At 41.0% G+C, this 16,307-nt stretch overlaps 1 protein-coding gene across 3 annotated transcripts in view; it reads right to left on the reverse strand.

Moving 5' to 3' along the window:
• Positions 1 to 16,307, reverse strand: part of ubr2 (ubiquitin protein ligase E3 component n-recognin 2) — a 96,170-nt gene that overhangs the window by 37,436 nt on the left and 42,427 nt on the right. For all 3 annotated transcript variants that reach the window (XM_033025580.1, XM_033025578.1, XM_033025579.1), the window contains exons 17-24: positions 15,767 to 15,877; positions 8,484 to 8,549; positions 5,825 to 5,947; positions 3,792 to 3,855; positions 3,377 to 3,501; positions 2,946 to 2,998; positions 2,754 to 2,856; positions 1,714 to 1,762 (exon numbers count right to left, since the gene is read on the reverse strand). In XM_033025580.1, coding sequence (XP_032881471.1) covers positions 1,714 to 1,762; positions 2,754 to 2,856; positions 2,946 to 2,998; positions 3,377 to 3,501; positions 3,792 to 3,855; positions 5,825 to 5,947; positions 8,484 to 8,549; positions 15,767 to 15,877 — 694 coding nt within the window. The remainder of the gene's footprint in view (positions 1 to 1,713; positions 1,763 to 2,753; positions 2,857 to 2,945; positions 2,999 to 3,376; positions 3,502 to 3,791; positions 3,856 to 5,824; positions 5,948 to 8,483; positions 8,550 to 15,766; positions 15,878 to 16,307) is intronic.

A 16,307-nucleotide genomic window follows, 5' to 3' on the forward strand; every position in this document is an offset into this window, starting at 1 on the left:
AGCCCAGCTTGTATCTGCACTGCCTTTGGAACATTGAACATACTTCCACGACCATGGAACAAAATAAATATTAAGCTTGTTAGATAAGCTATCAATCAAGCACGCTGCTTTCTTAAATATGGTACGGTTGCGAGTGTTGATGGAGCTGTATACATTGAGGAAAGGATTCAATTACACTTCTGACTTGCACCTTGTGGACTGTAAAAAGTGTCTGGGATGTCTTGTAGCTACAGTAGTTATGTTGCTAATACAGTGAGCACAGACAGCTTCAATAATTGATGAATTGCAAAGGACATTGAATACAATGCAATAACCAATAAATAATGGTAGAACTGCAGATACTGGTTTACAAAATAAAAAACACAAAGTGCTGGAGTAACTCAGCAGGTTAGGCATCATCTTTGGAGAACATTGATAGGTGTGGTTTCAGGGTGGGAACCAGTCTGAAGAAGGGTCCTGACCCGAAACAGTACCAATCTATGTTCTCCAGAGATGCTGCCTAAACCGCTGTGTTAGTCTAGCACTTTGAATCAATACATAACTCCATCTAGCTTTATATTGAAAAAAGGCCAGTAATGAAATATTGAAAAGGCTGGAGCTTCATATCTCCTGCTGTATAATTCTATGGCCGGGAAGATGGACTTTTAATGACCACAACCATTTCCTTCTGTGTGAAGCACATCTCAACTCATTGGATTTCTGTCCCGATGTCCATTGACCAGCTCTAACAGGGCTCCTTGCTGTTACAGATAATCACATGCTGCCTTGAAGTCAATCAAGGACAGTCACTCTGACACCTGCTTCAGAATTCAGTTCTTTGGTACATTTTGAAGCCTGGAGTTGAATGGTCCTGCACACTTAGCTCCATCTCCATGGATTGTTTTTCTACCATTGTTATCTCTAATGAGTGCCACTATCATATACTCTTTTCTCCTCTCTCTTTTCTAATTCCTGTTTTACTCCAGACATGATGGCATTGGTGTGCAGATAATTTAACACCTTCTTGAATTTCCTCTCAATTTGCTGTTAACTATTTCTTAGAACGCCTATTTAAGATCTCCCTTTTGAGAATGGCTTCCCTTAGATTTCCCATTCTCTTCTTCGCTGATGCATTTACATTCAGGCTGTTCAAGTTCCTTATTCTATCTCAATCCAACCTTGTTGCTTCTAAAAACTATTCTTCTTTAGTTAAATATGAACAAATGCAAAATTGTTGTCTCACCTACTCTCAAACAAGCTAAAACTATGGCTAATTAAGCTTCTGCATCATGTAAGGCACAGGTTTTGGCCAACATTGGACAGTACTAACAAAATATGGTGTGAATATCCACAAATTTATTTGGTAAACATACTTTTTTTCTTTTTCTGGTATAAATAAGAGTACTTCCTGCATAAACCCAAAGTGTGCCATTTCCAGACTGAAAAATTAAATTAATCCAAGACATGAACAAACATGCCAGCCGACATTACTCTTAATCCTAATCTGATCCTCATGAGGAATTCTATTCAATATGGCAGTATATCCAAAGTTCCTACAGCTTATATGTATACCATACATTGCCCAGTTGGACAGCTGTCAGAACCATAATAGAATAGAAAATAAAAACATGGAGCTAGATTAACCTGCGCATCAGTGTAGATCATCTCCAGACTGAAAATTAGCATCAAAATATTTGAGATATAGGGCAGGAAGAAAAACATTTTTTAACATACCTGTGTCTTCTCCATTCTGCTTCCTTAACTTTCTCTGAGCTTCTTCAGCCTAAAGAAAGTAAAACATTAAAACGAAACATGTTATGACTGCCTACCCTATCTTTCTATGCCTAGCATGATTTTATATACATGTCTATCAGATCTCTCCCCAACCTCTGGCATTCCAGAGAAAACAATCAAAGTTTGTCCAACCTCTCCTTATAGCTAACATCCTCTAATCCAGGCAGCATTCTGAAAATCCTCTGGCACCCTTTCCATATCCTTCATATAATGGGGTGACCAGAACAGCACACAATACTCCAAATGTGTTCCAACTAAAGTCCCATAGAGCTGCATCATGACTTCCTGCCCCTTGTATTCAATGTCTGGTTTAGTGAAGGCAAACATACAAATGCCTTCTTTACAACTTATCTACTTGTGTTGCCACTTTCAGAAAGCTAGGGATTTGGACCCCAAAATCTGTGTACATTAATGTTGATCAGCGTCTTGGCATTAACTGTATACTTTCTCCTTACATTCGACCTCCCAAAGTGCAACACCTCACATTTGCTTGGATTAAACTCTATAATTTCTGTCACTGATCTATAACCCGCTGTTTACTGTGACAGCCTTCCTCACAGACTGCAACTCCAGCAATCTTGGTGTTGTCTACAAACTTACTAACCACCCCATCTAATTTATGTCCAGATCCCTGTGTAACTCCACTGGTCACAGACATCAGCCTGAATAACTCCCTTCCAGCACAACCTTCTGTCTTTTGTTAGTAAACCAGTTCAAGTTTCTGTGAATCCCAGCTTTGAGAAATAAACTATTTGTCTAAAAAGAATGGACAAAGGGAATCCATGAGTTCTTTACTTAAATCACAGTTTAATAAAAGTGAAGACTGGGCAGCAGGATGGGGGAGTAGAAGAATGGAGGGGACAGAAAGAAAGGGCAAGCGAGAAGGCACAACTTGTCAATCACAGTTTAACTCTGCTAACATGTATTATAATTGAAGTTCAGATAGATATACACCTAATTTCCATTTATATAAGACTTACCTTAGATTGATCAGCCCTGGAATAATGGTAAAAGAAAACGTTAAATTCCTTGGCACATTCACGTTTTAGCTCATAAAGGCCTCTTCCTGTTAAACCTGGTTTCCTGTGATGGAAAAATAAATACATTTATGTGTTGCTAGACATCAAAGTTCCATATCTCTACCAATAATTTACATTAAGAATGGAACTTACTTGAAATAAGCGACAGATTCAATGACCTTCTCCATTCCAGTTTCTCTGTTCTCCTAAGAAAAAAAGAACCTCCATTTAGGAAACTGATCACCGTCAGCGAAAAGCAAAAATAGGAGTAATACATGAATATCTTTTTAGTAATTCAGAACATCAATCCTAATTAGGATAGCTTGCTTGCTGGTAACACAAAATAATAATTTCTCAATATCTAATATCCGTATGGCTTACTCCTTTATGTATTACATTTCTGAGCTCTTCAAGCTTATATTAAGCATAATTGGAACAGTGCATGACAAAAATGATGGAGAGCTTCACTTCTGCACTTTATTTACACTCTAACAGGCTGGCAGTTCCAAGAGAGCTCCCGCATCTACATAATCTTGCTGTTAATGGGCCATAAAAGTCAATTTCTGTGTACACAGTAGACTTACATCTTCTGGCAAGGCTTTGACCAGCTCACTATGTGCCATTGGTCTTATGCATAGCTGATGGACAATTTCACGTTTGATTTCATCTTCAGGTGACACTTGGCCAACTCCTGCAGTATATCGCTCTCCTGAACCCCAAACAAAATAAATAGATTAAAATGGTAATATAGCAAATATGAAACAGTAAAAAAAAAAAAAAAATACAACATCACTTGTTATTCTTGTTATTTCAAGCCGGATACTATTCCCTGAAGGCATGCAGTTTTTCTGCTTTCCTTTTATAATATGCAATATTATATAACAGAAGATGCACAGGTCCAGATTATTCCTCCCGCCACTGACAAGATAACTTTAATTAGTGACGAGTTAAAATATCTGGAGAAATAATACAGAAACATGACAATTGACAATGCCTTACCAACTACCATCATGATCAGGTGAAGCATTTCTTCAATTAGAATATTGTTTTGTTGCAGAACATCCTAAAAATGAAATGTTAATGCAGAATAATTAACAGCGTAATTTATAAATGTACACAATTCAATTTAATAATGTAAAAACTTAATGAGAAATTGGTATTTTGACAGCGGGAGGGAGTGCAGTGGAAGAGATTAAAGCCCAGAGGAGGCAACAGGAGTGGGCACTGGGGATTTGCTCAGTGAGAAACAATTGCTCAGCGAGACTGTTGAGAGAGCTTCAAGATGCAGAGAAGATGGAGACAAGAGAGCCCTTAGTCTCTCAAGAGGACATCCTGCAGCTATATCAGAGGATTCAGCATGGATCAGAGGATGGGCATGCTGCCCTACATAACCAATACTGCATTTAAAAGAGGTGCAGATGTTTTGACAGAAGCACTCCTTCAAGATGCCTGCAGTGGCAAATGGAGGAAACGAACGCTGCCAGTGAGCTGGCTGGGGACTTGCCTCCCGCACCATTGGCGGCGCTTTCGATGTTCCGAGGTCGGCTGCGGGGGCACAAAAGCCGAATGGTGGTCATGTGAGGGGCGGCATGTTTGCGGGTTAATGTGTCCAGGCTGATGTGTTGGTGGAATAAGCTTGGGGCTCGATTGGATCGGGCATCGCTCCAAAGGCCGAGAGCACGGCCTGCATCGGCACAGGGCAACGGAGCATTGCCACATTGCAGGCTACGATTCTTACACTCTTGCACTTAAGTGTGACAGGCATGATATTCACCTCCAGAAAAAAAAGTAGAAAGTATTGGCCGGGTGTCCTAGAGGCCCCTGGCGGGGTCCAGGGGCAGCGCCCCGGTGGGGGGGTTCAGGGGGCTCCTGCATTTTTAATAAATTGAAAGTAATTCCTAAGCTTTCGACTAGTAATTTACATAACTGAGAATTTTTCTAACATAACCAGTAAAATAACCCCCAAAAGATAAATATTTCATGAAATAATTGACTTCATATAGCTAGAAAAATCTTTACAAAAAATGTTACCTCAATTTCTAAATGAGCTATTTGTAGAGATGCCAAAAGAACACAAAAGTAAAACCTACACATCACCTTAGAAAGGTACCATCTCAAGGCATAATTATGCACAATACTGCAAGGCACAGTTAACTGTCAATACACTGATGTCACATCTACAACGCTAAGAAGGTAGAAAACTAAAAACCTCTGCCAATAAAAACGAAAACTAAAATTCCCAATATAAACAGAAAATCACCAGATAGGGGAGAGGGTAGCCGCTGCCCGGGAGGTAGGGCCCCACATTTTTCTAACCCCCAGTATCATCCCGGTACCATTCCCTTTCCAGTCGCAACTCCATATGGGAAACACAAAACACTGTCGTGTTAATTTATTTATTTTCCCCACAAGAGAGGAGGGGGAGGGGATCAACGCCCCGCAGCCATCACCCCCGTCTTAGCTGTCCTGGCGTCCCGGTCACCCCGAGCCCGCACTCCCGTTCGTGGCCCAGCGTCTTACCTGCTCGTGCTCTGGTTCCCTCCGACAAACGGGCACCGTCAAAGCTCACACGGCGCGGCCGGGCTGATCTCAGCAGCAGCCAAAGAGCATTGTTGTGTTCCCTCCGCACACGGCCTCCTGCGTGTCCCCCCCGCTATTGGCTGACCTTGCTGACTTCCATCATGAATCGCAAGCTTGCCCGCCTGCAGAATGGTACCTCCACTGACTCTCCTTACCTCACCCTTTTATTTTATGATCTTGCCAACTAAACTGTGTCAAAATCTGGCACAAAAAATTGAAAAATCTGATTAATTGCTAGGAAAAGAAAAAGAAAAAAAATCGGAATTCTGATTTAAATCAGAAGAATATCATGCCTGGTATAATTGTTCCTATGTGTGGAGATTTTTTACTGAACTGTATGCAAAAGAAATATCACTATACTTAGGTACACATAACAATAAAGTACAATTGAACTGAAATTGATTGAAAGAGAAAAGACAGTTCATTTGAAAATCATGCATTTCCTACTTCACCTTGTTGGTGTGTTCAGAGCTGAATCTTTTTCCATAGTGAGGATTGTTAAATATATGGAAAAGCTCAAATCGACAAAGCACAATCATGAGAAAATGATTTGGATCCATCATAGATGCTCCTGCCTGTAAAACAGTTTTTTTTTTTTTTTAAACAGTTTCATAATGTTAATTCTGTTCTCAAGCCAGTTATTCCTGCATAATAGAGATGCTGGCAAGAGAGGTGCGAGAGTTGGCTTTTTGATCAGGGTAGAATTTGTTCAAGAAAGCTTCTTTAATTAATATATAGAGGGCACAACACTGGACTTCCTCTTAGAGAGGACACAACACTGGACTTCCTCTTAGGGAACAAGGTAGTGTGAGTGACTGAAGCGGCAGAGAGGGAGCACTTTGGGACAACTGACCAATTTCTATTAGTTTTAACATAGTTATGGAAAAGGACAGGACAGGCTCACAAGGCAAGGTCCTAAGTTGGGGCAAGGCAAATTTTGGAGGCTTTGCGCAGGAACTTGCAGTGGTGGATTTACAGGGTATTTTTGCAGGTAAGGGGACAGTTGGCAAGTGAAAGGCTTTCAGAATTGAGTTAGCAAATGTACAACGCAGCATGGACCTGTTAGGGTGAGGAATAAGGCTGGCAAGTTTAGGGAACCCTGGTTTGCGAGAGATGTTGAGGCTCTGGTAGAAAAAAAGAGACATGTCGGATTTAGGCAGTTGGGATTAGGAAGATCCTTCCGAATGCAAGTAGTATAGGAGTACCGTTAAGAAGCTAATCAGGAAGGCAAAAAGAGTTCATGAAATAAAGCAGGCAAGTAAGGTAAAGGAAAATTCCAAGAGATTCTATATTAACAGTAAAAGGGCGGCCAGGCAAAGAATAGGTCCTCTTAAAGATCAGCATGGCTGTCATTATGTAGAACCACAAGAGATGTGAGAGTTATTAAATTGACACTTCTCATCCATTTTACTGAGAAGATCATGAAAACTGAGGAAATGAGGCATAGGAGTTGTAATATCTTAGGCAGATACAATTATTATTTTTAAAGGAAACTTGGACAGATATATGGATCAGAGGAGTTAAGAGGGATATGGGATAAACACAGGCAAAAAAGACTTGCCCAATAAGTGAACTTGGCATGGACAAGGTGAGCCGAAGAGCCTGTTTCGGTGTCTATGACTAAGTAATTCTGTCTCCATGACTCTAAGTAAAAATGACATTGATAAATACAATCAGTACCACTGGAAAGACATGAAATCATGCTGCATTTGCTGCAGCACATGGCTCTTTTGTCAGCGTCTTTTGCCACTGTGTAATGGGGATGCAGGATGATTTGATCAAAGCTTTCAAAAGGGAACTATCAGGGTAGACAGAGGAACAACTGCTGATAGCACAATCCAGGACTGGGGATGAAACCATGATTTTCAAGAGTGAATTTAGGAAACCCTTCAACAAACAAAAAAGGAAAAAAACTTGATATGTTGTTTTAAAAAAGAACTAATGGAAATTTCAAATGTGAGATTTGATTGATTTTTAACCTACCACCAGGTGGCGCCATTAGCGGGCCTCGCCAACAGCGTGTCTCGTCCCTTTCTTCTTTTGTTGTTTTTAGTTTGTTTAATTTTACTTTTGGTGTATCTTTAGTTTTTGTATTATGTGGGGGATGGGGAAACTTTTTTAAATCTTCCCTCGACGGAGATGCGACTTTTTCCGCATCATATCTCTGTCCACACTGCTTCCTAACATCGTGGAGCTGGTGGACCCCCTTTGTTAGGGATCGACTTTGGGAGTTCCAACCACAGGAGCTACGACCGCCCCGATAGCGGGAGCCTCCGTCGCCCCGACGAAGGGGCTTCTATCGCTGACTGCGGGAGCTTCGATCGCCCCGACTGCGGATGTTTGGATCGCCCCGACCGCGGGAGAAAAGGAGGAAGGTAAAAGTTATTTTTCTTCCATCACAGTGGGGAATATGAGGTAGCCGAAAAAGAAGATGGACGTGCTGCCTGCGCTGGTGGGGGCTCGTAGGAATTGCCGTGAGTGCAGTGATCTCGATGTTAGCGGGGACATTGCGCCATGAGGACATCCTGGAGTCTGGTGCGAGTGTGGACGGTTTTCTGTGTTTGGGCGGACAGGGACAGCAGAGAGTGACAGTGGTCGGTACAACTCTGGTCACATCACGGTGAAGGAGCGTGTGTGTGGCCTGGACATTGAACTGATGGCTATGGGTCTCCGCTTATGCTGTGTGCCCTGGGGATTCTCACACGTTGCTGTGGTGGCTATATGTATTTAATCTTCATGTAGTTTTGTATCTTGTTGCTTTTTTGGTATGACTGTATGGTAAATCAAATTTCACTGTACCTCGCTACAAGTGACAATAAAGGACCGTTGAACCATTGAACAAATGGCGCGTGAGATGTGGGGAAAATCAGATAAGGTGTGAGAAAAAGTAATTAACCCTATGAACAGCAGTAAGGCATGGGGGGTGAAATAGACAACAGCTCCTTTACAGTCCTGAATTTAAATCTCTATTCATTTTCAAGCTCCATGAAAATACATTAATAACATCAAGGAGGAGGTAAAGACCAAAAATTTCCTTTCAATTCTCACTTTAAAATTTCAGGTATTATCTTTGAACAATGAATCCAGATATTCAGCTGAAATTGAGCTTACCTGGAGCATTATTAAGTCTTTGTCATACATTTCAACTCTGCATTTTACATTGTGATAATAGTAGATCTGGTAGGAAGGAAAGAAAGTAAAGCATTGTGAATTGAAAACCTTTGAGAAAACAGAAGTATTTTTATATCATTACAAAATAAACTAAGGAAAGAAAAATTACATTTTCCTTCCTTTCTGTACAAATTAAAATCTTTCCTATGAGATACTGCCATTTTTTTCTATTACATACTCACTACTTGCTATTAACACTATCCAATTAGAATTGAGACAGCAGCTTTAAACACAAACAAGGTGTTTGTATTATGCAGGCAGAATTAGTTGGAATGCAATTTCTATCAGATACTAGAAAAGGCCATCTTGAAAAAAAAACTAGGTTAAAGAAACTGGTTCTCTGCAACCTCCCTGCAGTAATCAGACACCATCAAGGCTCTCACTTAACTTTTTTTCCCTGTTGCCAGCCGGGCAACCTTGGCAGCTTTTTAGGTTGCCAAATGACAGTTTAGGTGGTCATTTAAGACCTTTTGCATGACGCGTGCGATAATATGCTTGGACGAAATGTGTAGTTACCAGTCGGAATTATGCTCAATGAAGCATTCACATATTATTTCTGCTTCAAATAAAGTCACAAACTAAATATATTCACCAATCAAGGCATGATATATACCACAATGACATGCAGCAAAATTATTATACAATATCTCAACTCTTTTTACACATTGCAATTAATGCAATTTCTATTAGTTCTTTCCACTTCCAAACAAAAATGTGGTTGGATTATTCAGCGTATGATCAACCTGTGTTAATAAATCCTGGACCATGGTAACATATATGCTTAACCATGCACACTATGATGCAAACATGTTTTCTGTGAAGGACTGAAAATTACCATGACATGGCCATAGCATGGGTCGTTATTGCTATTGGCACAGAAACACTCTCGCTTCCCACATAATTTATCCATAACAAAATATACAGGTTGCAAAGAAATTTATAAAGGCATTTTATGATAATAGCTGTTAAAACCGACTATACCCATCTGACAGGTTAAACATTACACTAACTGTAAGAGATGGCCAAAGGACCTAACTGCAGCTAATGTTGTTGGTAATATGTTTAAAGGTGTCAAAACGCGACATTACCGTACATTCAGATTAGATATACGTGTTGTGAACAGCATGAAGATACCCAGTTTGTACGCACTAGATTAAAACATTTTTTATTGATAAACGCTATTTCCATCATTCCCACTTCAGAATTAACGTTAAAATTTCAACTGAAATATATCCTGATCAAATTTATGATGTATATGACCGACTGTAGAAGTAAAACCTGGATAAATCCATCGTATAGTTGTGAATGTTGCTCATTAAATAACTTATAACATAAGTTATTTAATGAGCATTGATTTGCCGTTAAAGAGCATTGATTTGCCGTTAAAATGAATTCTGTAATAACGTGTCAACGTTAGCAGTAACAATCGAACATTGCGGTTTTAATGTTTCACGTGTTCACAATTTAATTATTCCATCTTTATGGACTAAAACAAATAATAACATTGGGAATTAGAATACATTTGATTGCATTCTGTTATCAAACATAGTCAATGTTCGCTCTGAAGACATTTCCAGCACAATGGGGTCATGGGGGGGGGGGGTGTGAAAGCAATTGGTGCGGAATGGATGGATTGAGGCAGGTGAATTAGTATGTGTTGGTTGGAGTATGTAAAATTGTGAGAGCAGAGAGAGAGAGAGAGGTCAGAGGAGGGTGGTAGGAAGGAAGGTCAGCGCTCCTCGGACAACATCGCCCCACAGCCTTGACCGTCCCTGTCCACCGTCAAGTGCCGCCGCCAAAGGGGGAGGCGGTTGGGATCTCCTCGACACCGCCTCCACTCCTCCGCCAGCCAACAGCAAGGTGCGGGGCCGAGCAGTGCAGCTCAAAGATGCTATAGCTATAGGATCTTTGGTGCAGCTGCTTCAGACGGCGGAAGGGGGCCTCCCCCTCCCTCCCTCCTCCCGGCCTCGGTGTGCAAGAGAGTTTGTTTTGAAAGCGCCGTTGGCAGAGTGGCAAACAGCGACCGCTATCAGGACGGGCGGGGTGCGGGAGGAGGAGACGGAGCCAGTGTGCGGGGCCCGTCATTTGCTCCGACCCTTCGTCACCACGCACCTAGTATCTTTGCCCCGCAATACAGCCTCCGCCGACACGAAACGTCACGTTCCTTTTCTCCAGAGATGCTGCCTGACCTGCTGAGTTACTCCATTTTTTTATGTCTATCTTCGGTATAAACCAGTATCTGTAGTGCCAAGCTGGGCAAGATGACTCGGCGTTTCCGTTGCCCGGAGGCACTTTGGGTGGTCAATGGCACCCGGGCAACCGCTAATTTCGAGTCCTGCACCATCGTCTCTTTAAAGCACTGTTCTCCGTGAGCTCTATCTAACTCTCTCAAGAGAGAGTTAGATAGAGCTCTTAAAGATAGCGGAGTCAAGGATTATGGGGAGAAGGCAGGAACGGGGTACTGGTTGTGGATGTTTCCGCCATGATCACAGTGAACGGCGGTGCTGGCTCGAAGGGCCGAATGGCCTACTCCTGCAGTCTATTGGTCATTGAAATTGACAAGCATCACTTCTATTGACACTGTTGAAAAAAATAGTTTAAAAATTAAACATAAAAAAACATTAATATTTTTAGCTTGCAGTAGCAAAAGTGAATTTGCAGCTAATAGAAAGATCCTTATTGTTTGAGAATCTTGCAGGTGACATAACTTTGTTATTGCGAATCTGAATTCCTTTAGTCCAAATTCCCCTTTTGGCGCAAGGGTTTTGTATAACGTAAATTTCCATAACGTGAGATTTTTTAGGAATGCAAATGTCGCATGATAGCAGAACTAGCTGTTGGCATATATTCTTACATTTTACATAAAATAGAAATATAATGCTAGAAGCCAAAACAAGCATGAATAAGAGGTAATGAGAAAAAACAGGTGACAGGTAAGAGAAACCATGTACAATCTAACCTTTATGAGAAAATGTCACTGAATTTAACACTTCAGTGAATATGTAAAAAAAGATACAGGACAATTCAAATCATTAACAAAATGTAAATCTGAAATCTAGAAATGTTGACCAGGGAGAGGACTTCAATTCAACATTGGCAGGTGTTGGCAGGAACCATGGTTGCTTAACAGGAGGCACGAGGGAAAATGCGACACCATCTGAAGCTAGATACCAGACCAGGATGCTTCAAGATTCCTTGAAGAGTTATTATTACAGTGAAAAAAATACTAAGCAAAATCAAAAAGCACTAATATCTTTTAGAATAGGAACATTTATGCAGGTATTTAATCTTTAAAATATGTTGAAGAGGGTAATGAGGCTAATCTAGTCCATATGGATTTGGAGGCTTTTATAAAGGTCCAAAATGGGAGACATCCAAAAGAGCTCCTGGGATCCACAGCCATTTTCATCAATGACCGGAGACAGAGATGGTGTCCATAATCCACATGATTATGATTATGGATTATTGTGTTGCTGGACAGTGATGGTGAAGGGTTGATTTTGCAATTGGAAGCCTGTGACCAGTGTTGTACCACAGGCGATGGTGCTGGGACCGTTGTTGTTGTTATATACAAGAATGATCTGGATGTGAATTAAGGAGGTATAATTAGCAAGTTCACAAATAATGTGAAAATTAGTGTGGATGATAGTGAGGAGAGTAGTCCTTGGTTACAAAACAATTGACGAGTATGCAAAATGAGCAGAGAAACTGCAGATGGAACACCACAAAATATGTGAAGAGAGATATTTTTCAAGTATTAATAACTTAAGGCGAATCGGATATATATCCAATGAATGATAGGACCTGAGGAAAAGGATCTCTGTGTACAAGTTCAAGGATTCTGAAGGTACTGCAGGTAGATAATGTACCTGGATCAAGATTACGGTAATTGAATACAGTGACAGAAGAGGTGGTGTGCTTTGATCCACAGATTATATACAATTGAAATTGTCACACAGGTTAACAGAAGGAACCAGGTGATGGATGGGATTAAAAAGGCAATCCAACAGGGACAATATAAATTTATCTTCTTCAGCATGATGATCATAAATACAAAAAGATGTAAAAAGCATTTTTATTCATGAAGATCGTGTAAAACTCTCAAAATTGCTTTAGTTGATAGATAGATAGATATAATTTATTTGCCACACAACCAGGGTCGGTGGAATTTGGGTTGTCAGCAGTGATACAATAATAAAGAACACACAACCACAATAAAAATGTAACACAGACATCCACCACAGCATTCATCACTGTGGTGGAAGGCACAAAATTTGACCAGTCCTCCTCCATTTCCCCCCCGTGGACAGGACCAGAGTCCAGAGTCAGTCCAGGATCGGCTCTTCCTCACCGGAGACCGCGGCTTTAAGTTGGTGTAGGCCGCAGGCCGGCGGTCGAGATTTAAAGTCTCCGTCGCAGCCAGAAGCACCGTAGACTGCAGGGCCGGCGGTCGAAGCTCCCCTCCAGGGGCGATGTTAAGTTCTCGTTTGGCCGCGGGCCGGCAGTGGTGGCTTCTTCTCCCCCCCCCCGGGTCCCCCACGAGGGATCCCGGGCTGTAGACGCCGCACCAGCTGGAACTCTGCAGACCGCGGCTTCAGGCTGCCGGCTGCCCCGGGCCAGCGAAACGGAGCGCTCCCCTCCAGCGAGGGCTCACCCGCTCCACGACGAGATTTTCCACGCTGCGCCCGCCGCTGAAGCCCCGAGCGCATCTCCGGGAAAGGCCGCGCTGATCCTTGATGTTAGGCCACGGGGGAGGCGACCTGGAAAAAGTTGCCTCTCCATGGAGGAGGCGACCGAAGCGGTTTCCCCCTTACCCCCCCACACCACCCCCCACACAAAACACACCAAGAAACATCAAAAACACACTTTAAAACATACTAAATAAATAAAATAAGTTGAAAAAAACTAACGCGCTGCTGACATCGCTGATGCCAGAGCAGCGCCCCCATAATTTTGGTACATTTTGGTACAGCAGCGCCCCATAAGTTTGATCGATGTACAACCACTGCTTGAGTCCTTAAATCCTCACAGATGCACACACAATAAAGCCTTTAATAGAGTGTGAAGACTGTCCTGCCATTTCATATTGTTAATATTACGTTTCACTACAATCTATTGCAAGAATTATCTGGGCAATAACAGAAACCCTCTACATGCATTGAATTTTGCGTTATTCAATTGTTAAAAGAAAATAATTCGCAACCCACTCAAGAAAGATGCAATAAACCATGACATTTTGAATGATAAAATTGTGATGCGAATGGATCATTAAGGGATTCAAGAGATATAGGGCGACTACACGAAAATGGGGTGGGGGTAGGGGGAGTACCGAGGCACAACATTAGCTGTGATCTTTTTTATGACAGAGCAACCTCAGAACCAAATAACAGAGGCACAAGAAACTACACATATTTCGTATGGGTAGTTTACAAGCCAATGGTATGAACAATGAATTCTTAAATTTCAAGTAATACTCCCACTTCCCCCCATCTCTTGCCCCTGCCCCAGCCCCTCATTTCACACTCATGGCCGTCTGACCCTTTGAATTTCTCCAACAATTTGCTTTTAACCAAATAATTTACTCTCGTATGTCGATTCTATAATTGTCACTTCAATGATAAAGCAAACGAATTATTAGAGAAATTGTATAATTTACAAGAAAATGAAGGCTAATTTATTTTCAATCAAAACAGACATGCAGAATAAAAATGTTGGAATCTGCAGCAAAAGATAAGCTGCAGGAAGAATTCAACAGGTCAGTCAGAATTTGTGGAGCAATGGTTGAAGTTTCAGGGTGAGACCCTGCATCAGGACAAAGAGTGGAGAGGGAAATTAACCAGCATACACAAGTGAGGGGGAAGGGCAAGACAGGGGCTAGAAGGAAGATGGAAACAGAATTGAGGTTGTGGGGGAGAATGATGGGCAGATGACGTCGGGTGAGGGAGGGGGAACAATGAGACAGGTTGGTAGGTGATAGGTGGAATCAAATAAGGGAGGGACAATGGACAGATGAAATAAGATAGAAGAGAGTGATGAATTCAAGTAAGAAGGTGGTGGGTATAGAGGTGAAGGGATAGAAAAGTTGAGGGAAAAGAAGCTAATGTGGATAACTCACACTCCACTGTTCCTTTCCATTTGTTTACTGATGGCTTGTGAGCTAATTATCCCGATCTTTACTTCTTTCATAGAATGTGGGTGTTAGTGGTAACAAAGCCATAATTTATCCCCATTGTAACTGCCCTCAACTGCCTTACTTCAGTTAAGAACGAACCAGTCTGAGTGAAGATGTCAGATATCCTTCCTTGAAAGGACATTAGTGAACTAGATAGGTCTTTAAAACAACACTTTGATAGTTTCAGTGTTACTATTACTGAAATTATTTCAGATTTAATTTATTTTAAAGGGAACTTGGGTCAAATCTGCCATTGCAGGTTTTGAACTCATATCTTCAGATTATTAATCCAAATCTTTGTATTAACTAGTAACATAATCCCAAGGCTATCACAGGCCTAAACCAAATATATTCATGCTGTGCAGTACAGTAAGCTTGACTGGGTGCTGGGTTCTTAACCTGTCAGGCTGCATTCTGAAGACACTCTCACCAAACAGACCACAGAGATTGCAGAAAGTCAGGCACTACCTTTGCAAGCGCATCTGGTGTGCAATAAAGAGCCCGCATTGCTAAAGATCTCAATATCACAGGACTAAAAAAATACTTCAAATTGAACCTTACTCCTAGGCAGGGGAAATAAGTTATCTGCAACATTGACAAATTAAGTTTGATCAGTCTCTGCTGTATCAAATTGACATGCAACTTTTTATTTCTCACTCAACATGTACACTTTGTTAGACTCATGTATGTTTATAATAATGGCCACACTGCCAAATGTGAAATGTCAAAATTGGACAAATAATATCACACTTATCATTATACAAATTTATTTCCTCCTTTAGAAAAAGTATGCGTTTAAAGTAGCAAAAAGCTATTTCCTGTGCGAATGCTGAAAAGCATCCAAAACATTTAATAAAAACTTTAGCTACAATGGATAGTCTGAAATGACATTCATACTTGTATCATTACTATAAATGCATAAGAACAGATAACTGAAAACAGCGAAGTAGACTGAGATTGACCAAAAGAGACACAAGTGTTCATTCAAGATTTATTGCTAAATATTCCACATGGTATTTAGAAAAATAATATAAATATTATTGATATTTACCTGATTGACTAAGGAAAATCCATTTCTCCTCCACATTCCAGCATGAACTTGTGCACAAAGTACCATACAGTGAAGTGGATGTTCTATGAGCAGTGGTGGGCTCAACTCGCTCTGTGGGTAATTGAAGTAAAAAATATATACTTCAATACTTGAAGTGCAAGCAACTGACAGCTGAAGGGAATGTCTTTACAGATTTCTGTTGATTAAAATGAAGTAAAACACATGCAATAACAGTTGATATCAACAAAGAAAGGAGAGCAAGAGGATTCCAGAGCAGAATAAGGTAGTTCAACTGGGAAAGCAGGAAAGGTATGTGGTGGTCTATGCAATTATCTGTAGCTATGAGCTCCAACTATTGTCCATGTACTGGTTTTAAGGGCATCTACTCTTGGCCAGGGAAGAACATGAGTTAGGTGGGAACGAATAAGCAGACATCATTGAAAGTGGGAGCAAATACACAAATTGAATCAGTCATGAAACCGGAGATTTTGAGACAACAAAATGCAGAAATTCACATATAAAAACAATAGACAATAGTCAA

Source organism: Amblyraja radiata, chromosome 8 (genome assembly GCF_010909765.2).
Source record: "Amblyraja radiata isolate CabotCenter1 chromosome 8, sAmbRad1.1.pri, whole genome shotgun sequence".
Lineage (NCBI taxonomy): Eukaryota > Metazoa > Chordata > Chondrichthyes > Rajiformes > Rajidae > Amblyraja > Amblyraja radiata.